The 23,988-nt window shown below is 39.6% G+C and overlaps 1 protein-coding gene across 4 annotated transcripts in view; it reads left to right on the top strand.

Annotated features, from left to right (window-relative positions):
* Window positions 1–23,988, top strand: part of KIAA0556 (KIAA0556 ortholog) — a 62,759-nt gene that overhangs the window by 31,277 nt on the left and 7,494 nt on the right. For all 4 annotated transcript variants that reach the window (XM_026859117.1, XM_026859119.1, XM_026859120.1 and 1 more), the window contains 9 exons: window positions 2,002–2,736; window positions 3,304–3,512; window positions 7,287–7,350; window positions 10,920–11,097; window positions 14,500–14,665; window positions 18,931–19,088; window positions 19,418–19,482; window positions 20,643–20,753; window positions 22,613–22,752. In XM_026859117.1, coding sequence (XP_026714918.1) covers window positions 2,002–2,736; window positions 3,304–3,512; window positions 7,287–7,350; window positions 10,920–11,097; window positions 14,500–14,665; window positions 18,931–19,088; window positions 19,418–19,482; window positions 20,643–20,753; window positions 22,613–22,752 — 1,826 coding nt within the window. The remainder of the gene's footprint in view (window positions 1–2,001; window positions 2,737–3,303; window positions 3,513–7,286; window positions 7,351–10,919; window positions 11,098–14,499; window positions 14,666–18,930; window positions 19,089–19,417; window positions 19,483–20,642; window positions 20,754–22,612; window positions 22,753–23,988) is intronic.

Raw genomic sequence — 23,988 nt, forward strand, 5'->3', positions numbered from 1 at the left:
GCAGGGAGTAAAAATGAGATTAACACAACAGAGGGAGAAGAAAGGTGTTTTTTTCAAGCTAGTGTTGCCCCAAAATACAGTTTACTGAAGTTTTGAGAGGAGTTGTATGGTGTGTGTTGCCGTCAGAAGCAGGACAAGGGACTTGGTTAATTCAAGACAACCCTCCTAAAGCCACAGGGGAGATGCATGTTTGATTGTCCTTATTTCTGGACTTTGGGATAGCATCCATCATCAATCCTCTCAGGGATGTGGAAGGCTGGGAATGTGTCTGTAATATCTGTAAGTGGAATACTCTTTATCTACAGGCAGAGTTAATTGTTCACATGGCTCCAATAAAAATAATGAATTTTAGATTTAAAAAAAATGCCAAACCCCTAAGCCTTTAGCCCTTGACTTCTACTTTTGGCCCGCTGTCTGCTTTCCTTTCAGAGCTCCACTTCTGGTGTCACTCCTTAATGTAGCTAACGCGCCCGTTAACCTCCCATTGGAAATCATCCTACTGAACTGCTGTAGAAGTTGTAATCTCTGTACTGCTTGAAGCGCTTAACATTAAAAAAAGTTAAAAAAAAAAAAAAGGGAAAAAACCTCCAAAACAAAGAAAGCCAGTGGATGTCAACTGCACTTCTGTACATGCTCCTCCTGAAATTTTCAAGCTTTGACATTTCAAAGTGTTGAGTTTGACATTGTAAAGTGGCGATGCAGTATCTTCATCAGGTATTATAAATTGTGAGGCCCTGGGAAATGCTCTTTGGGATCTCCCACCCCCTGAGTATCCATATGGACAATGGTTTGAACAAGAAAGTGACTTATAAATGTCTGATGTTCTCTGAAATACGTACCTTTGCTTCCTATCAGTGTTTCCCTTGTGGGGTAGGGAGGAATGGCCAGGTTGGTCTCCAGCCTTGCATTCTGGAAGGCAGCCCTCTTTCAGGTAGTCTTCCATCTGCTTTAAAATTCTTATTTTTTTCTCCCTTGTCCCCAGTGTAAATAGTTATTGTCCATAGGTAGATTAGGAACATTGCCTCTTTCCCGGTATTTCCAAAAAACAAAGTTAAAAGTTAGTCTTGAGCAGTCTTTTGGGAAAATGTTATTTTGCATTTTACAGGAATTGGCATTTACTCTTGATAACCATTTGTTTTAGTATCCACTCAAGGATTTTGTACAGAAGTAAAATCTAGCCCATGGGCCTGTAATTGTTTAGAACTCCGCTTGCTTTTCTTCATTTGTTTGAAGAAAATACATAAGTGACAGCTTTATTGAAAATCTTTGCTATTATCTGCTCTTAATTGTTTTGAGATGGAAATGAAGCAGCTCCCCAGTGCAGTCACAAGGAGAGCATGCTTTGATCCCACCGTGCCCCTCTAACTGGTTGTTCCCACTGTGTTCCTGTTAGATCCGTTGTCATTATTCCCCTTCTACATCTCACACTAGCTGAAAAGAGAGAAAAATAGTTTGTACGTTACCTGCATAGAATGCAATGCTCACCTCATCCTCCTTGTATGCTGAACCTACTTCTTTTCTCACCAGTTTTCTTTATATACACGTGGCTGGTTTTGACACAAAGCACTGGCTTTTCTCTATAATTCTTTAGAAACTTAACTAATTCAGCCATTTCCAGCTGTGTGAAAGATCTTCTGCAGAAGTGCAGACAGGTGATTTAAACTATTGTGACAGCCACACATAAGTATCACTGGAAAAAATCCCAATTTCTTTAAGTGTTAGGCAAAGAATTCGCAGTCTGAAACTTAGCTGCATTTTGCATCTTGGGGTGTGCTCTGCTCTTCAACAGTTAAAAGTGATTGTTTTCGTTATGTCTAAATGGAGAAGGGCAATTGGGACGTTAGCCTTCGTAATAGGGAGGCAATATAATAGTGCTACTATAACAGAATGTCACAGTGAGGCAACACAAATATGACCAGCATAATTCTGGAACATCCATGTTGTGGTGGTTTGCTTCTAGTCCTGTTCATACATTAAATGTCTACGTGATGTTGTTTTCAGATGAAGACTTTTCTATCAAGGACGTAGCAGCCTCTAGAGCAAAGTGGCACAATGAACAAGAACACACTCTGCAGGAGTCCTGGAATTCCCTGGTAAAGTTTAATTATTCCCATCGTGGCCGAATCTCTAACATGGATTTTCAAGGGGATATCTTTGATGAGTTTCTCCATCAACAGAAAATCAACCGGCCTGGAGAATATCAGCAAATGAGAAAAGAGGGACTACAAACACTGCCAAAAAGGCCAGAAGAAGAAATCTCTGTGGAGGCACATGACGGAAATGATTTTAAAATTCCTGTTTTACCTTATGGACAGCACTTGGTGATAAACATTCAAACAACATGGGGAGACAGACATTATGTTGGTCTTAACGGAATTGAAGTTTTCAGTTCTAAAGGAGAGCCTGTTCAGATTTCAAAAATAACAGCTGAACCACCTGATATAAATATTTTACCAGCTTATGGCAACGATCCCAGAATAATAACCAACCTAATTGATGGGGTAAATCGGACACAGGATGATATGCATCTCTGGCTAGCACCATTTACCCCCGGAAAACCTCACTTTATCTTTATTGACTTTGCAAATTCCTGTCAGGTAGCAATGATTAGGATTTGGAATTATAATAAATCTCGCATACACTCTTTCAGAGGTGTGAAAGACATTATAATGGTGTTAGATGAACAGTGCATCTTTAAGGGAGAAATTGCGAAAGCTTCGGGAACGTTGTCTGGAGGTATGCGATCATTTCTTATTTTCTTTGTGGAAACAGCAGTACAATACAAAAAAAATACATTTAGCTTGTTTGTTATCACTTTCCACTTCAAAGCAAGCTGGCACTTTGTATAGTATTTAGTCCTTTTAATTTCAAAATGTAATGCAGAACCCACTAATGCATTCTTCGATGATACTGTCAATTTTTGCAGCATATAGAGCTAATTCCAATTCATAACGATGTCTTAGCAACAAGGCCATATTTCAATAACATCAGATAGCCACTAAACATTTAACAGTTGCAGATTCTTGTCTTCACAGATAGAGTCTTTTGGAAAAGGTGATGGAGGAGCTTTTCCCCGTTTTCTTTTATATGTATTTGAAATTTGGCTTTCTCTAGGATTTTCTGCTGTGCAGTATAAGTTTGAGAATGAACATACTAATTATATCAGATGTCAGTATCAATTTACCATATATTCTCTTTAAACACTACTGCAAATTAAATGTAAAGAAGGACCGAAAATAGTTTTTATCACTCTATATATTCTTTTGTATGGTTTCTACGTTTAATGCTGTGTGTTGCCTTCAGCTCCAGAGCACTTTGGGGATACTATATTGTTCACTACCGATGATGATATTCTTGAAGCTATATACTGCTATGATGAGACATATGATGGAGAAATGGAAAATGCCAGCTCCTTGAGATACGAGGAAGAGCTAAAGAGGCCAACAACTGCTGATCGGGAGGGAGATGAAAGACCTTTTACACAAGCGGGGTTAAGAACAGAGGATCAACAGGTAGGGGCCTCTGTGTTCAGAACTCTATAAATGTCTTTCTGAAACACGACATGGAAGTGAGAGACACTGATTTACACGGTGGAGTAAAGCTCTGCAGAAGAGCTAATACAACTATTTGTCTATTTTGAAGGGTTTTTTTTTCACCAGCTCAATCATTTACATGATAGTTTTAAGTCCAAAAGGTCCTGCAGATTTTGTTTTCCCTGATTAATTAATAAGACTACAGGGAATACCATAATGAATTGTACATATGTATTTTTTTTTTTCCTTACTTGGACAGAGATTAGAGGGAATTCTTTTTGATTTAGGTACTTCTGAAGGTTTGTGCCACTGTCAGTGATTTTAACCATATGGTTGGTTATTCATGTAATGAGTAGCTGTGCTCCCTGTCATTCCAAACCAATGATTTTTCCGTATTTTCCACACAGAGTATACTCTTGCTAGTTTCTTCCTCCACAAATTATCTTATGTGAGAAGGATCTCCCCCTTTCAACCCTCCCGTTATTTTTTCCTCTTACCTCCTTTGAGAAGCATCTCCATGCATGCATTTTGCAGCACAAAAATACCCCTTTACTATTCTGTGCGGTAGGTATTTTATTGCTTGGAGGAAGGCCGTATTTTCAAGTACTGGAGTCTTGCCTCATACCGTTCCAGCCCAATGGTCCAGCGTCTGGACAAAGATCCCACAAGATTTTTTGCTCAGGATGGTGTGGGGCAGTCTTTGACCTGATTTCCATCAAATCTTCTACCTTAGACTCTTCATGAGCACCTACTGTTGCTTCAGTGAGGTTATCTTCTTCTAGGGGATACATTCTTGTAAGTCTGTGAGGACATCCAAAGCTGAATCAATCCAAATTCCAGCTGGTTTAGCTAAAGTGCCCGCAGTGATGTTTCTCATGTGCTGGTCAAGCTTTCCTGTTCTGTCTTGTCCTCTTCTCCTGGTGGCTTATAAGACAAAGGGAAACGTCGTGACATTGGAATTTGATCTCTCTGTTGAGATCGTGAGTCAGCGACTCAAACCCTTCGACTTCACCAGTGCTAGAAACAGTAATTCTGGTCCCATCTTTGCTTGTGGTATCGCCGGCACCTTATGCAGAGCAGGGTTTCATGAACAAACTGGAAGTTCACCTTTCTTTTCTTGATCACTTGTTTATTGTGAGCATTCACCAGGACCTCTCCATTGCAGAGGCCTGGACGTGGGCTGTCTGGTCCTTACTCATAGCCTCTGCCTTTTATTTGGCTGTTCACCTGTGATGCGCTTTGTACTCCAACTCTGAAACATGCTGTATCAGCAAGGGAATAACAGAAGCTATTGTGACTGAGCCATTGATCTCCCTGTCATTCTGTATTTGCTGGTACCATCAAGATTTTGTAGATGGATGAATATCAGAGTGATACAGATCTACTGGATGATTTGTCTTCCTAGCATAACGTTGTCATTCAGACTCATAATGGGTTTGAACAGTCTGTACCTGTTGATCATTCACCTTTTTTGCCTTCAGCATCTTCAGTGGATGGAACAGTGTTTTACTGCACTGACTACAGAACTTTTCAAAAGCTTTCATAGAAGTGCCTTACTATCTTGTCAATATTATCCATGGTCATCTGTCTGTCCCATGAATTCAGTAATATGTCAACTTTTATATCGGGTCAGTCCTGTAACAAGTGCACTTGACCCAACCCTGACTGCGGCCAATAGTAGATGCCTTGGGAGAATGTAAGAACAGAGCAAACATGCAGTGATATTTCTCTGAAACATTCGTCCAGTCCTTAGAAATTTGTCTCACGAGGGCTTTTTTGACTTAACTTTGTGTTTAGTATCCTGCCATGGATTTTTATTGCATTAATTCCTCCCCTAGCTTTTTGAACCCATGTGCACTTTTACAACTTATAGTGCTCTGGGGTGAGTTTCCCCACGTAACTTGCACAGCACAGAGAGAACCTCTTTCTATTTGTCTCAAGGTTCATCTATTGTCCCCTAGTTTTTGTGTTGGAAGAAATTAAACAATTATCCCTCATTCCCTTCTTCAAGTCACTCAAGATATTTATCCCCTCTGTTACAATCCCTTCGAAATCTCTCATTTCCAGAATGATTAGTCCTACTTTAGTTATTCCTCACATGAAAGGTGCTATGCAGTATGGTCAGCTGTAGGAGCATGGTAATACTTTCTACTTTTTATTGCTTTTCCAATAATTATGGTGGTATTTTGGTCAAGCCGTAAGGATCTAAGAACACAGGTAGGACAATGTTCACAAGCATAAGTAGTTGAAATAGTTGAAAATTAGACCATAACCGATAGAAAAGATCGTGGACACCAGTGGAATGAAGGGATCTAAGTAGCCAAGATGTGAGGAAGAGGGAGAAAAAGGTGATAAGGTGGTTTGGCACAGATGGTTTACAGCCTGCAAGGGAGGGCATTATTCTGCATTCTATAAAACCAATATTTTTATTGTGTCCGTGGATTTAGATATTCAGTAGAGCTGCAAAATTTAATTTCCAGCTGGTCTTCTAAAGTTGTTCTGAGAAAAAAGGATGGCATCAAAGATAGGGACACTGTTTCATGAGAAATGTACCCCCAATATGAGGGTGTTTTCCGGCTTCTGTAGGTTATCCGTGTGTCTTTATTTCAGTGCACAGTTCATCTTCAGTTTCACCTACTTAATTACCACAAGGTCATTTGCTGCTACCTGAAGTATATTGCAGTCTGGGAACATAGAAGATCCAGGATGTCAGTGGTTGTACTGCAGAGATCTAATATAACAGTAGGAGAAAAGTGTTGACAAGTCTATTTTTTCTGGGCACAATGTAGGTCCATTTGATGTATTCTGGATGACAGGAAGGCTACTTCTAATGATGAATGGAAGTATAGAGAAGGAGTCTGGACTTCTAATCTTCTATTTGGCTTTTTGAACGCTAATGAAGATCGAGCTGATATTTTTGCAGAACTACTTACAATAATGCCAAGATTTCATTTTAATCTGCTATTATTTTGTTTGGAGCTCAATACTGTATATGTAAAGTTAGGACTCTTTTCCTCATGTGTAGCATTTTTACATTTAACTACAGTGAACATAATTAGCCATTTTATCATGCACATTCAATGAAGTCTTATCTGCAGCCCTTTGCAGTTATCTTTTGTCTTTACTATCCTAATTGCCCCAGTATGATCAGCAAATTTTTTCATCTCTTTATTCATTTTCTGGTTTGCTATGCTGAATAGCATAGGCTGTTACTAATTAGTGTTGTCAGAGGACAAATGCAAGTTTTTGAACCAGTTTGCTTGTTTGTTCTGCTCCTTGATTCTTGAGAAGAAATTGTGGTGGCACTCTCTGAGGTCTTAACTTCCTTCCAGACTTCTTGTCTCTGCAACAGATTTGCAGCATGTTGTAAATAAGGTGTATTATCCTGTGTTAGTGGCAGTCTGCAGGTAAATAAGAGTGACTTAAAAATGTCAACCTCTTTGAGAATAGGGAGTCTCCCATTTAACACTCGTATATGCATGAAAAAACACCCCTAATAGTTGTGACTTTCTAAGGATCCAGATGATTGCCTACATTTTAGGTCATGTTTGCAATTATTTGCAGGATGACCTGTGTGGTGAGGCAAAGGGGAGATTGATATACGAAAGGGTGGATGTAAAAAAAAAAAAACAACCAAAACCAAAGAAACAGACAAAAAACCCCACAAAAAAAAAAAAATCCAGTTTATAAACAATATTTCTGTAATGAATATATGATATGCATGTTCATTGCACCTGTTGGTTTATTTTTTAGGTTCAAGGGGCAGACCCTGTCTCTGAATGTATACCCAAGGAATCAGGAATATTTACTGGAAAATGTAAGTTCTTATATTCACTTCTTGCTTAACCACCCTCCCCCCTAACATGTTACCAAGGAGAATCTAATTTGTCAGAGCTGTACAGAACTTTGTGACAGATGTCAGGTCTAGAAAAAAGAAAAGTAATTGAATGAAGCTTTGTTTTCTATGGCGTTTAGAACATTATATTGTAACAGTTGGCTTTTAATCTCAGAAAAATAACACTAGCCATTTGCCTAGTCCCTGAGTGGGATTTGTAATAGCTGTGTCCCTTACCTAGTAATTCTCTCCCAATCCTATGTATTTATGTAGACTGATTGAATTTCTTAGATCAGATTGACAATATAAACCCTACAGTAAAACTAGACCAGAATGTTATAGCCATACTTAAAGTACCTGATTTCTTATATCCTGTATAAAAAACTCTCTGTGGGCCTTTAAATTAGTGTCTAGAGAGCTTCTGGATGGCCCAGAAGTTTTAGTATGAGTTCCTGGTCCTTTGACCAGCACAAGAGAAACCGAGTTGTTGGGCCTGACATAAAGCCTTTAGCAACATGTGATGTGCTCTCTGAAAATACACACAACGCTGTGGTTAGTCAGCCACGTATCTGTGAACTGTATCTGTGATCTATGACCTATGAACTATATCTACAGCTCTCAACTTTACCTATGAACCTGTCTGTGATCAGTTCCTATCAGTGAATTTAAGATTCCTCTTCGTCCTCCAGTTTCTCAAAGTAGGTGCGAAAGATAGTGAGGGTGGTTCAGAGCTCAGCAGATGCAGTCTCTCACACTGACAAGATATTGTTAATCAGCTGATTGGACTAACTTGTCTCTACCAGACAAAGAGGTCTTGATTTCCATGAGTTCTTGCAGGGAAAGAGCAGGAGAAAGCTAGTTGTATTTAAGGCAGGATTTTCGTGTCTTATGAAATGCAGAGAAACTCCAGTTTAGTCTCTTACACAGAAAAAAAAAATTGCCATCAATTGTGACAAAGGACTCTCTTTAAATGATCTTGCACAAAAGCAAAAAACCATCTAGAAGGTACAATCTCATTTTTGCCAATGATTTCTGCATACCCTGTCCTGCCTGTGTATATTGTTCCTTGTCCTCCTTATTCTGTGGGGTGGTCCCTCAGACCTGGCGTGAGAGTCCTCTTGCTGTTCCTTGTTTTGGGAAATTACTGAAAATTGTGCAAAACTTAGGATCAGCGCTGCCTTCTTCATCTGGGACCCCTGGTAATAAATTGTGCATGGAGTCCCTGAGGATTTCTATCCTTGACCTGTTGTAGGTAGTTTTTGTCTCTTTCATCCTGCTCCCTGTCGTGATGTCAAGGAGAAATAGTGCCTCAAAGTGTGATGATCACTGGTATAAAGTCCAGCTAGTGGATAGTTACTAGAGGGATCAATATTACTATAGTCTACACTGCTTGATGTGGGTTTTTTTAAAGAACTTGGATGATGGGATAAAGTACAATCTCAGCAAGGTTGTGGATGATACCAAACAGAGGGGAGTGGGAGGACAAGGCTGTGCTTCAGAGGGACCTCAGCAGGCTGAAGAAATGACAACCTCATGGTGTTACCTAATGTAACGTTGTGAAGTTCAGGGCAGATGCAAAGACCTGCGTGTGGGATGTAACAACCCAGGCTACAGGACAGGCTTGGGAGGGGCAACTAGCACAGAAAGGGGCTTTGCACTGAAGGGCCTGAAGTCCTGAACAAGAGTCAGCAGTAAAGGTGGCCAGCTGCCTCCTGGGATGTGAAAATAAGAGTGCAGCCAGCAGGGCAGGGAAAGAGAAAGGCATTTTTTTGCTGTATTTGTTGCTGTATTTGACACTTGTGAAACAGTATTTGGAGTAGTATGTTAAGAATGGAGCTCCCTAGAACAAGAAGAAAATTGACGTACTGGTGCGAGTCCAGTGAGGAGGGTGACCGAGAGGGTCAGGCAGCTGGAGTACCTGCCACGGGAGAGCTGGGTTGGTTTGTTCATCCCAGAGAAGGTGAAGAGCAGGTCCTGGTGTCTGTAGCTATGGAGAGGGCATCGAAGGACAGACCCAGGCATGGACATAGGGCTGGACTGAGAGGCAGCAGAAACTACAGGGTAGAAGTAAAGCATTTCCAACTGGGTATTAGGAAATCTTTTTCATCCTGAGGACAATCAAACACTGGAACAGGGGTTGAGAGAGAGGTTTTGAAATCTGTCAGCCTTGGAGTCATTCAAACTTCCACTAGATAAACTCCTGAGAGACCTGATCTAATGGACATGCTCTCAGCTTGGAGCCGGACTAGAGACCTTGACTGGTCCCCTCCACCCTGCGTCATTCGGAGATTCTATGAAGGCGTTGGCGTGGTGATGTGAATACCAAACCTTGTGTGGACAGCTGCTTCACCCGGTCTTTTCCCTTCTGTTTGAGAATATACTCTGGTTTTTCCTGAGAACTCTTGCATGCTTGTACACTAAGCAAGTTCAGTCTTAACAGTGGCCTTGGGAATAGCATCTAATATCAGTGTAGCCGTAGCTCCAAACTTGTCAGCTAATAGAACTATTTATTTCTTAGTGTCCTTGCAAATGCTAATGAGATCTTACACCCAAGTGAATTTATGTATGTATCAAGACAGTCTTGTGTAAATTGCTACGGCTATTTAGAAGTAATTGGTCTGGATGGCTTAATAGGTTTAATGCTTGTTTGTTTTACAGGGCATCATGACTACTGGTGCTTCTTTAGACATTATCCAACTTGATTATTCTGGGCTTCTGTAATGGGTGAAATGAAATACATTTTTAATTTATAGTGATGGATTTTTATGGAACATGATCAGATTGGAATATTACTTGTTTTATCTGTATATGGAATTTATATTTTTTCATTAAGGCATGAAACAGGTGGATCTGAAGATACACGTACAATCTTTTGTCTGCCCAATTTTTCTTTCCTATTTATTTTCTGGAGATGCAGGGTAATCAACGTTGCTGCTTTTCACTAATGCTGTCCCATTAAAATACTTCCAGATGTCCAGTTCTGTTGTGAATATAGTAACTTAAAGACATTAGTAAACCGAATTTGTTTTTTGGTTTAACTATGAGTTCATGTTCTCTCACAATTTATGGATTTACGAGGGACTGGATTTATATGACTCCATATAGTCATTTAGCTGGCAAAAGATGATAGATAGACTTCAGACTAATAGGTCTTCTCTGTGTCGGCGTAATCACAAAATCTGTCATGTAACTGCTTAAATGTACCATTCAATTTCTGTCAGTCTGCAGTCTAAGTAATGAGGCGCTTGATAATATGTTTGATCAGGAGTTGCATAGTTACAAGTGAATAAGATGTTGGTACCCCTCTGAAGGGGTCTGGCACAGATTTACAGAAGATACTATGCTGTTACGTGGAGGTAGGAATGCATCCAAACACAGCGTATCAAGTTATTGAATCTAAACAAAATACACATACTGCTAATCATCGGGGCTTGCATGCATGCTTATATCGGCTCCTTACTAGTGTATATATAGATTTATTATATGTATAATATAGAGATTTATTTTATGTATGATATAGAGATTTATTATATGTATATTATTTTATATAGGCCTGCAACTGAATTTTACCATGACCTGGGGAGACTCTCATTACCTTGGACTGACGGGACTTGAAGTGATAGGAAAGGACGGTCACGCATTAAAAATAAGTACAGAACAAATTTCTGCTTCACCTCAAGACCTAAATGATCTTCCAGAGTGTACTGGAGATTCCAGAACATTAGAAAAGTAAGTAGTAAAGGAGTTGGATTGTCCAAGCATTTTGTGCAGGGCTCTTTTTTTTTTTTTTTTTAATTATTTATTATTTATGCCTGTTTTCTCCACAAACAGGTTTGGAGTTTATCAGTTTTAGATGCATTTTACATCAGACTTTACAAAGTGACATAATTATATAAACTTTTATGGTGTTAACACATATTAATGCAAACATGGCTTTCATACCATCACTGCTCATTCTTGGATTTCACAAGCTACCCAGGAACAGCTTGTTGTAGAAATATGAATGAGATGTTTCCAAAGATGGTGTTTGAGTTAGGAGATGGTAATGTGCCTGGTTGGTATCTCTGCTGAGGACTTTCGAGGCAGAAATGTGGGTGTTCTGGAGCATCTGTCTGTGCATATGCAGTGATATTTAGGCAGGGTTTCTGGATAATTTCAAGGAAAATTTCAAGTTAGCAAAGGGTGAGGAGGTATGAGGGAATTGCACAAATAGGTGCCATTCTTGTGGCAACTCTGCAGCTTTTTTTTTTTTTTTTTGTAATTCCGATTAAGTTTTATCATTGACAGGTATACGTCCTCAAATTAACGTGCTCACAGGCTATAGGTCTGGAGCAGATTTGGTGTTGAAGCTGCATCCTGTTGTTTCTGAGTCATATCTCTGTTTTAAAGGATATTTTCAGTAGTAATCCTGTTCTCTGGCATGTTTATGGGCTGTGAATAGGTTTATGAATTAAGCCTTCTCTTTTCAACATCTTTGTTGAGTCTTCCTTAGACTGTCGTGTTTAGCCACATGTACCTAACTGTTCGTTGTAATTTCTGCCAATCTAACTAATACAGATGTCAAGCTTACTTGTATGTAATTCCTCAGTTCTTCTGCCTATTTGTATGAAAATCGCTTTTATAGGCATCAAGATATAAGAAATATTCCCATGAGACCCCCTGTGGTGAAGAGATTCTGGTGGTGGACTCTCTCCATACTCAACCATGATAAACCCAGAGGCAAAGAATTAATTTAGCTTTTCTGTTGGTGTCTTACCTTCTCTGAATGCTCCTTTTACAGACTAGTCATCTGTTGATCCAACAGAATTTCTGCCAGGCTTTCTGCTTTTGATGTATTTGAGGAATTTTATTTATGATACCTTTGGCGTGCTGCTAGCCTTCATATTCTTCTTTGGCCTGTGCATACGCATTTAGCCTTCCAGAGTTTATGATCCTATCAATTTAGGGGGGTTTGATCATGAATTTTGTTGAAAGATGGCTTGTAATAGCTTTCTTTATCCTGCCACTGAGCCAGGCTGGCTTTGCTTTTTCAAGTTCTCCCTCTTTCTAACATCTTTCTTAGTAAGTGGGATACATTTGTTTTGTTCTTCCAGTATGATATCACTTAATATTCTCTCTGCTGTGTGTAATGATTTTATTTGATTTTGATGCTCCTTTTTTTTTTTTTTTTTTCTGATATAGTTCCTTATTTTTGCGTAAGAACCATTTTGTGCACAAGAACTAGGGGTAGGTTTGGCTTTTCTTAATTCTGCAAGCATGTTGAATTTGAGTACACTACAGTGCTCCTCAGCTGTAGCATTTGGAATAGCTACTGTGTGCTATCAGGACCAATTCAAGGATTGTGTGGAATCATAGACTCAAAGAATGGTTTGGGTTGGAAGGGATGTGAAAGATCATCCAGTTGCATGCAACCCCCCTGTCCCGGGCAGGGCCACCTTCCACCAGCCCAGGTTGCCCAAAGCCCCGTCCAACCTGGCCTGGAACCCTTCCAGGGAGGGGGCAGCCACAGCTTCTCTGGGCAGCCTCTGCCAGTGTCTCACCACACTCACAGTCAAGAATTTCTTCCTTCTGTATAATCTAAATCTTCTCTCTTTCAGTTTAAACCCCTTACCCCTCATCCTATCCCTACACCCCCTGATCCAGAGTCCCTCCCCCATTTCCTGCAGCCTCTTTCAGCCCTGGGGGGCCACTCTAAGGTCTCCCCGGAGCCTTCTCTCCTCCAGCTGAACCCCCCAACTCTCCCAGCCTGTCCTCACAGGGGGGCTCCAGCCCCCCCAGCATCTCCGTGGCCTCCTCTGGCCCCGCTCGAGCAGGTCCATGTCCCTCTGCTGTTGGTGCCCCAGAGCTGGACCCAGCCCTGCAGGGGGGTCTCCCAGAGCAGAGCAGAGGGGGAGAATCCCCCCCTGGCCCTGTGCCCACCCTGCTCTGGGTGCAGCCCAGCACACCGTTGGCTTTCCGGGCTGTGAGCACACATTGCTGTCTCACAGTCAGTTTTCCATCCACTAACAGCCCAAGTCCTTCTCCTTGGGGCTGCTCTCAATCCACTCCTGGCCCAGCCTGGAGTTGTGCTTGGGATTGCCCCGACCCATGGGCAGGACCTTGCCCTTGGCCTTGTTGAACCTGTCGCATGGTCCCACCTCTCCAGGCTGTCCAGGTCCCTCGGGATGGCACATCCCTTCCCTCCAGCCTGTCGGCTGCACCACGCAGCTCAGTGTTGTCAGTGAGCTTGCTGAGGGTGCCTCAATCCCACTGTCCATGTTGCCAAGAAAGATTTTAGATGTTATGAAAATATGAAAGATGATATCTTCTCTCATGGGCTCTCTAATCAGTTCCTCTGTGAAAGAGTCATTATTCAAATCTTTTTCCTTAAGGAACTGCCAAATCTGGCAGTCATTCTTCCATTAAACTTCTAAATAAATTTTAAGTACGTAGGGCAGTGTACTGAAGTAATTACAGTGGACAATTAGTTCATATTCTCCTTTACTCCATCTTTGTGTGTTGTAGTTTGTGGTAGAAGAATATAAAGTTCAGGATTCCAAAATGAGGAAATAATGGAATTTACTTTATCTAGTCAGCCTGAAGTCTGTGCTCTTATGAAAGGACATTGTCATGCTGGTACAAAGCTTTTTTAAAAAGTAGAAATGTGCCTAACTCTGCGCATGAAGAAGGATGTGAACAAATGCTGCTTCTTCCCTGGGTTATCCAGCTGCCACCCAACTCCTTACTGGATTCAGTGCGATTGCATTGGCATAGTAACACACCGCAGAGTGCTAGATATACCCGTTCAGGCGTAGAACTGTGTTAATAAATGATATTGTGTGGGGGCCTTAGAGTTTTGCCTTTGGCCCATTTTGGTACAAGGGTAGCTGAACTCTCCTCTGCCAGCCCCTGTTCACCCAGTTTTCTAAGGATTCTTCTGTTGTGTTTCTCCCCCCAGTGTCTTTAATTCAACAATTGCATGTTACTTTTGATGTTTATTGTGCTTTTTAATTGCATACACATGGGAACAGTAAGCCCTGAAAGCTAGGAGTGGCATGTAGCAAAAATTAACACCTAGTAAAGTACCTGATTTACATGAGAAAAAGCAAGCTTTTCCTTTTTTTCCCAGCTAATGGATTTTGCTCTTTGTAGGTTAATAGATGGAACTAATATCACAGTAGAGGACGAACATATGTGGCTCATTCCCTTCTCTTTTGGAGAAGATCATCTGCTCACAATCCATTTTGATAAAATTGAAAGTATTGCAGGGCTTCGCTTTTGGAACTATAATAAATCTCCGGAGGATACCTATAGAGGGGTAAGTAAAAGAAAAGGAGCATTGCCAGCAAAAATATACAGCAGTGCATTGGAAAATTGGTACTGTGATGAATGAATATAGCAGCCTTAATGGAACACCATAAATCTTTCTAGATTGTCTGAGTCTGAATTTTGTGGCAGGTATAATGCATTTCTGTCTCCACAAACAGCAAATATTGAAAAAAAGCCAGAGATAGTTTAAAGAAATCTTCACAGCTGATTTTTCCAAGAGACACATACAATAGCACGTAGTATTTTTAAGATATATGATTCTGAAGTGGTATCCTCTCAGTATCTAGTATCTAGGCCTACCGTGTGATTCTTTATTTCCTGGAACACAGGGAACAATAGAACAGGGGCACTTCTCCAGCAGAAATTCTGTTCAGGTGTTACAGGCCAGTCAATCAATAATACCTTTTCCAAGAAGGAAGAAGAGTCTCTTGAACTCTAACATTTATTAGGGAAACTTGACATCTTCAAACAGTTTGGCTAAAGTAGTTTAGCTGGAATTGTATAACGTACCTCCTCTCTTCTTTTTCCAAATTTCTTGGTTGATATGTTTTTTTTCATACTGAATTCTTAGAACTGACTGGCGATGGACACCTGTTGGAGATCATGTTCCATCTTGCTGGCACTCTGAGTTTGGCTGTCCCTCATTTCCCTGGCTTTTCTCAGAAGCTGTACATGCACTTGTAATGCAAATGAAGAAGTAGTTGCTCTTCACTGCACAGAAAGTTTATGAATCCATTTGTTTCCAGATCTTCACCTTCACATATAACTCTTTCATTCTTGATGTCCAAACTCAGTCAATCGATAAGAAGAAAAATGTTGGTATATATTAAACTAGAGAGAGAGACAGGACGACAAGGATCAGCAAAGTTCTGGAAAAAATTCTGCAGCTGAAGTCGGAGGCATGGATAGTTGATAGGATTGGTCAAGATAGTGGCAAAAATTGCACAACTGCTTCTTTGTGTAAATTGCTTTAACACGAACATTAGATAGATGTGTGGAGAGGTGTTCCCTCTCCACAACAGAGCCCTGGCATCTTTAAGTATCAGCATGGGGTGTTGTTGAGTGCCAAAAACTGGCCGAAGATCCTCAGAGGGCTGGAGCATAAGATCCTTCATTTAAACCACAACTGGTAAAGGGGTATTAACATATGGCACCTGGTTTTGTGATACACTGCATTAACCCAACACGTTTGACCCATGGGAGGGCTCAGGAGCACGTTGAGCTTATCTAAACATACCCCCTGTATAACAACTAGGGTTTTTTTTAGTAAAATCTGTTCCTTAATTGTTCTGATTCAGCATAAAGGGGGGACTCTTCCCTCTGAGAGTGATACAGCTCTGGGACAGTGTGCAGTGAGTTCAAAACTAAATTTGACAAGTCCCAGAGCAACCCGATTTTAGCTTTGCAGGCTTCTCTGCTCTGAGCAGGAGCTCAGAGCACATGCCAGAAGTCCCTTCCAACCTAAATCTTTCTGTGATTCTGTGTACAAAGTGCAATATGAAGAACTGTCTTTAAGTGGTGATATGGAATGTTTTTTCACTATGGTTGTAAACCCAAGCTTCTCCAAGGCAGAGCAGGGGAGAAAGGAGGGAAAGAGAAATAGCCAGGTCCCTAAAATCTTTAACATGGAATTTGTTTTTTGGAGGCCAAATCAAAAAAGAAAGAAAGAAAGAGAGGTATATTTTCACAGTTTACTTTGCTAGGTAGAAAAAAGAGGTGAGTCTGATAAAGTGTGCATGCAGGTGGCACACCTGTAGGTCCCATAACAGTGGATACAGTTTAAATGAGGAGTTCGGAGCTGCAGTCCTGTAAAAAGATGAAATAAATTATTTGGAAAACTAAAGATGTAAGGTATCTGCTGAGCCAAAGTAAAGAGGCTTTAGGCTGTAAACCTAGGGCATCATGACATCTGTCTCTTGAAGTATTGCTGTTCCTTCTAAGAAACAGTCCCCTAGTATGAGATATAATGATTTGCTAGGCAGCTGTAGACTGGTGGATTCTATTCACAGCTTTAGTATGAGAGGGTAATGGCAGTGAACTGTCAAAATGAAGGCTTGTGTGCTATTTCCAGCTCTATGAAAAATTACCTTGTGAAAGCTTTGTTATGCGATTTGTAAAATGCTATGTGTGATGGTTGAGTGCCTTCTCAGATGATGAAAATTACTTAGAAATGAGGGCTGTAAAGGGCACATAAATATAAGCAGCTGTGGTATAATAGGTAAGATTTCATCTCTAAGTCTCTAGACTTCCATTCAGTACGTGTTTGCTAAACTAAAGTGTATTTCAGTGGATTTTTCACTTCCTCTCCTTAGCCTGGCAGACTGATTCAGCTGGGAAGTAGCATGCAGAACAGTTTCTGATATGAAAAGGGTATTTCCTTTCTTTGCTCCCAAGTGTATTAAAGATGAAACCAGAAATAGTTATTTCTCCATACTTGGTACTCATACAGACATTCCCTCCTAATTAATCTTCATGCTGTTTGGAAGTGAACTGAGTGTCTCCTCTAGTCTGTACAATGCCCAAGGTTTTCAAATCAAGAAATGTTTGTGTAAAAAAAAAAAAAAAAATCTCTTTTGGGGATATTGCATGTGTAACTTACTGAAATTATCATTGAATTAAAAAATCGTTTTAAAATGGAAAAAATATGAAAACTGTTATGAATATCAGGTCACTGATAATATACCGGCTTTGCAGAAACCTCTGAATGTTTGTAAATTCTTCTCAGATAGACACCTGAAATGGGAATTTTAACTATAAATATTGCATATATATATATTAATAGAAAGCCTATAATGAAAATTAAGTGTTTGCATACAATACTGAATTAACCTCAAATTATCATATATACATCAATCAGTATAAAATCCAAATATTAGAAAACTGACTCACATTGCCTTTAGACTAATTAAGTCATTTGTTAACTAAATGAATCTATTTTGGCTCAATCCATTAATCAGCAAGCTTTAATCATAGTGGCAGTTATAAGGCCATTTGGTTATATTTTACAGGTATTACTCCTTCCTTAACCAGTAGTTAGTGCAAGACTCAGTGCAATAAATGCTGCTTGTGCTTAACGCTAAGTTATATTTAACGTATTTCGGAGGAAGATGCAGTGATAATTGTTGCCGCATGATTGGATTGTTACGTGGCTGGGATCAGGCATACGACACCAGATGGTGCTAATGGGGGAGGGTGGAGAGCCCAGGACTCCTGCATCATCTCAATAAGTATGCCTGAATTATTTAGCTTAATCTTCCAAGATTGTATAAGACGTTCATGCATCTGTGATGTGGACAAGGCTCAGTTCTTTCTGCCTGGTACAGGGACCTCATCTTTATTCATATGCCCTCAGGTTACGTATAGCACTGCTTGGCAGACAAGTTTGCGTGATCCTGGAAAAGTCCAAGTGCCACCTGTCACAAAGATGAATAGAACTGGTGAAATACAGGTTCTCTATAAATGCAACAGAGACACAAAAGTCTGCTCGAGAGAGAGAGCACAAGGTTATGTGCTTTTTAAAGGCTAGCTTCAGCCCGAGCTGAGCAGTCAGGCCTGGCCTCGCGGTGCGTTCAGGTGCATGGTGACTCTTAACTGTCTCCTCCGATCACCCCCGTCACATAAACTGACTTGAAAGCCGAGTCTCTCCGTTCTGTTGATGTGTGTATGTGTGCCGCAGGCTCGGGAACCATAGAATCATTTAGGTTGGAAAAGACCTTTAAGATCAAGACCAACCATAAACCTAAGACTGCCAAGCCCACCACTAAACCCTGTCCCTAAGCGCCACATCTACAGGTCTTTTAAATACCTCCAGGGATGATGACACAACCACTTCCCTGAGCAGCCTGTTCCAGTGCTTGACAGCCCTTACAGTGAAGAAATGAAGCTTCAGTTTGCTGAGATCTAGTGAGATGAAGTAATTGAAGGATCTCTTCAATACTTTTTCTTTTTTTCTTTTTTTTCCCCCAAATTCTTATTCTCCCATCCCCATCGATATCAGCTATGATCCTCTGAATTGCACACTATGGGTTGCAATTGGTTGAAATTGCAGGTTGAAATCCACCTGTTGAGGCTTTCTTTTGCTGAATTATAGAAATAAATATCACAAAATTATGGAAACAAAAGTATGGAATTAAATAAATATAACAAAACGGTTGAAATTATTTCAGCCTCTGAAGTGAATGCAATTGTTTTGGATCTATTTTATTTTGTGTACTATCGTGCCGTGTAATCTTCTGTTATGTTATTTTAATCAAGGCTAAGGTAGTCCATGTGTTGCTGGATGGTCACAGCATCTCCCCACCAGAAGGCTTCCTAATCCGCAAGGGACCAGGCAACTGTCATTTTGATTTTGCCCAAGAAATTCTCTTTCCTGACTATCTGCAGCCTCAGCTGATTAATAAAGTACAAAGGAGGTAAAGTAGGATGGTTTTGCTGTCTGAACCACACAATTTCTCTTAATTTTAGTAATGTTTCATAATCTCTGTTGAAGCCAGTTGGATGAGGCACCTGGATGAAAACATGAAGCATTTAGAGCAAAAAGTTTCCTTGCGTTTTAACTTTATACCATTAACCAGATTTTACTGAGATCAGGGGACAATCTAGTCCATAATCACAAGTGGGGGGGGTCAGGGGGTGGTGTTTGTGGAGGCTTCATTCTTTGATTTTGTTCTTTTCTGAATGAGCCAAGGGTACATAAAGAAACTACTTTGTCTTTTTTTGTTTTTGTTTTTTTTTTTGACAGGGCTGGTTCAAAGAGAATGGAGCAAGCTAGTATGGACTATGAAGCACCGTTAATGCCACGTGGTTGTATCCTGCTCTGTCATATTCTTGTCACATAGAATGTTTTAGAGTTATATACTAGGGTTATGAGTCATGAGCTTTTTGAATCCAACAATTTCTGGTGCTTTAAGAAATTAACAAGATAGCATACATATGAGAAAGGCTTCCATTAAGTTTGAATAAAGAATAAATAAATTGAGCTAGTATATGAATATGTGACCTGTTTTCAGATACACTGATAGCTTTTTTTTCCTGCCTTTTATAATCCATCCAAGGTGGAACTAGAGGTCCATTAGCACAGTATCCAGCCAGCCTATCAAAGCTAGAAGTAGTGTTTGTGTTTCTGCATATCTTGGGATGTTTGTCTCATTTTAGACCTTTATTAAGGTCGACCAGAACTGTGTAATATCTTTGCCATTTTTCTTAATGTTTATGGCTTTTTAAGTTTTCCTAGATAAGCACAGCCTTTTGTGATAATACTTAATGTCATGCCATCCATCTACTCAATGGGCCTTTTAAATCCATTAGGCTATTCTAACCAAGTTTGGAGACAATGAGGTCTCAGCAATACAAAGTTCCTGCCAGTTTCATGAAAAACAGTGTCTGAATAGAGCAAAGAGACACAAACGAGTGCTCCATTAGAGAAATGGACAGCACAGACTCCATCATTACATTTTCTGCTGTTCAGTTTAGGGGTATATTTGCTGGCCAATTACCACCCATAAAATTCAGAACCAGGCAAACATAGGAAGGCAGTAAAGGCTCCAGATAGGAGCAGTGTACAAGAAGGTAAGGCACACACTAAAAAAATTCAGTAGTTCTTCACCTGATGGAAGAACATATATGAATATATATATATATATGTGAACATTTATATATATAAACATATATAGGTAGATTTTTGCCTAGCTGTGCCACTTGCAGGTGGCACATCTGTGTGGGTATTATCAGCCATAGAAAAGACAGACTTCTTGTCTTGAAAGAAAATTGCTTATTCAGAGAGGTTTAAGACATAGTGAAGTCAGAAGTGAAAAACAGATTTTTTTTTTTTTGCACTCAAACTGCAATTAAGAGTGTCTGGCATCAGGGTGTGGGCTGCACAATAATTTTTGAAACTTCAAATTAAATAGACTGTTAGGACAAAGTATTAATATCAAAATTTTCCTTAATAGCATCTTGTTTTTTAGTTGTTTTCCAGTTTCAGCTTCTGACGAGTTGGGGTGATCCGTACTATATCGGTTTGAACGGACTCGAGTTGTTCAATGAACATGGAGACCAAATCTTCCTAACTGAAAACAGTATCCTTTTACAGACCAAGCACCTCTATCCCTTTCAGATGCACAGCTTGCTCCCTCACAAATTATCATATGCCACCACTTGCTACTTCTTCCAAATTGCCAGGGTATCCCATGTTACTACTCTGCCTGTATTTCTCTATATTTGCGTGATGATATTTGTATCCGTATGTTTTAATGTACTCTATATACCTTCAGAACATTTCTTCTCTTAGTGGGATGCACCAACAAAGCCGGACAAGGTTAGAGAAGGGAAGGCTTAAGAAGGATGTGGTATTTTTTTGCTGTCAATGTTTATTTCTTCCATAGTATGGAAGGACCAGAAAGTTTGATGAGCTATAAACTCATAATAGGTTAAGCTCAGTTCTTTGTTATGGAATCTTTCATTGTGCCACAGGAAAGAAATTTTTCATAACTCTTGTTTTGGAGCTTTAGGCTATTCTAGACACCCAATCCAGTTGTGAAGATAAGGGGTGAAACTTTGAATTTGAGTCAGTGTTCCCTGGGTAACGAGAGACTGAGTGAAGGACGTGTTTGAAAGGTTCATAGTCATCCAGGTTATACTTCAGTGCTCTGTATCAGCTAAAGTCTCTTAAGTGCTGAAAGCTTCATACCCCACACTGGAATTCACGAGGTTCAGTCACATGGAAGAAAGAGTTTCTTAGCCAAGTAGAATGGATACGGCATGAATTGCGTGTCTCTAAGGATTCTTATTGCCTACTAAGTAGGGGATACAATGAAAAAGCTAATAAAGGCTTTTTCCTGAATGCTACTTTTATTTATATTTTGTATGATAACATGATGAACTTGAAACATCCGTAATGGAGAAGAAGCATTTTGAAATTCAAAAGTGGTAACAAATGACTTTTAAGAAGAATGGATCTTTAACTTAGCTTTTACTGTGCATCTTTACAGGACAATACCATGCCAGGTAAAGATACCTCAGCTCGCTTTGAATGATACCTGCTCCTCCCCATACAGTAGTGTCGCTCGGATATATTAGGATCCCCAAAAGAGAATATTTATCTTAGTGCAGTACTAAATGTGATACTTTAGTACTGAGTCTGGAGCAAGCTTTTCTTAAACAGTTGAGACATTGCTGTTTCTTTATCATTTTTTCCTTAAATATTTTCCACAAATTCTTATAAACACAGACTCAGGCCTTTTAGAAAGCAGGACAAGGGGAAATCAGTGTCCCTCAAACTGGATGGCTAGGGATTTATAATTCTGAAGACAGCGCCATCCATCCACATTTCTTTGCATGTCTTTAAAGTACATGTGGTTTTAGCATACATGTTCTCCTACAGAGAAAATCTGGTTACCCAGAAAGTCTGGTTTAATCCTTCCCTCTCAAAGAACTGAAAGAAGGCCTTATTAGACAGTTACTGATTTTTATCACAAACCTTGAGGAACTCAAGCAAAACTTCGTCTGAGTGATGACTACCTCCTGCAAGGATAATTTTCTGGGGATGTGTTTCATATGAGGAGCTTTTCACAAGTTCATGCTAAAAAAATGGGGCTTTGTCACCAAAAAAGCTAGGAATTGCCTATTCCTGATAAGGGAACTTGATTATGAAGTGATAAATACATATTTGAAAATAAATTAAATGCAGCTAGTTTAATTTATTCCTATTTTAAAAATAATTTCAAATGCCAGAATCTGTAAGGGTTGTCCTGCTTTTTTAAAATGTGCCCCCAAGTTCCTCAGCCACTTATGTGAAGTACTCAGAGTATTTTAAAGTTTTACAGCTGTAGTGGCAAAACTCACCCATGGTATCTCAAAGAACAAGCATGAACTTCAAAATACGGTGTTTCTGAAATGTCCTTTTTGGTTATTTACACTTAAAAGTTTTTTTTTTCAGATATTGCTGCTTTTCCAGATAGTGTCAACGTTTTAGAAGACGTATCTGGAGACATCCGAACTCCAGACAAACTAATTGACAGAGTAAATGACACAACTGATGGCAGACATATGTGGCTTGCACCAGTTCTTCCTGGTTTGGTACATTTTTCCCTTTTCATTCCATTTTAGTGATGTGCATAGATGTAGCTAGTCACATACAGGAAAGAGGAAGCATACATTATTTTTAGGTAAAGTTGGTATTGGTAAATGGTGCTAAATCACTGCCTTTTAGAAGGAGTTCTTTTTATTCCAGTTTCTCTTCACTGCACAGATAGCAGCAGTATAGATTTCCCAGGTTTGTAATCTCCTTCTGTCTCCATGGTGCAACAGCAGAAGAATTTCCAAGGCTAGCACAGATGTTCTTTCAGTTACTATGATAAAGATACTGACAAAGGAGTTTAATATGTGTGTTTTGTACAATAAACACCTTTTAAATGGGAGCAGACTGGAATCTCTAAATTCATTTTTACAAAAAGCAGTGAATGCTCTAGCAGTGAGATTTTTTTTTTTCTCATTATCTGTGTTGAATTGAAATTCATAAATTAGAGATGACAGACTTAGTACTTGATGTCTTAAGGCCCCAAGTGATTCAGCCCTTTTAGAAGCCCCATGTTTAAAATATGGGGTATCAAATATCTGAGCAGGAAAAGTAGATCAATTTAGATGAGTTCTGGCTTTGTTTTGAGAGAGGACATTTTTCGTGGGCCTGTTATGGACACGATTAAAATGTATTTATTTCTTAGAAGAGGATGGATTTCAAAAGTAACAAAATGTAAACCTGACGTGTGGTATGTTGTAGCTTACTGTGTTGGAAAAATCCTTACTCCGTATATTAGAGTTATTAATTATAATATTAAAGGCAAATAATTAAGTCAATTGTGAAAATACTTCATATATCATTATATATTGTAATGCAGCGGGCATAATTAAGATAAAGCTTTTAAATATACTCGGGAATACTGACCAGTTGCATTTCTTAGGAAAATGGTAGGTCTGTGTAATGCTTGAGGCTCCTACTGTGTAGATCCCTCATCTTGAATCCTGGTAATTAATTTGATGGGATGCTCAGATATCCATTATAACATCACGAATGATTGACTTGACAACCATCTGAGCTTGCTCATGTCCTTAAAAAAGACATTCTTGCAGAGGCTGCTTCATTTTGGCAAAAAGGAAAATAATGATACCTGGAATTCTAGCACAGATGCATACACTGGTTTCTGGTGTTATGTCTGACCCCAAAGTACTGCAGAAGAACGTAAGATAATAGTATTAAAAGGGTAAATTGATAAAGTGTGATACGCAGGAGGGAAGGATAAGCAATTTAATGGAGCT

The sequence above is a fragment of the Athene cunicularia genome (assembly GCF_003259725.1).
Source record: "Athene cunicularia isolate RWA chromosome 14 unlocalized genomic scaffold, athCun1 chr14_part1, whole genome shotgun sequence".
NCBI classification, from domain to species: Eukaryota; Metazoa; Chordata; class Aves; order Strigiformes; family Strigidae; genus Athene; species Athene cunicularia.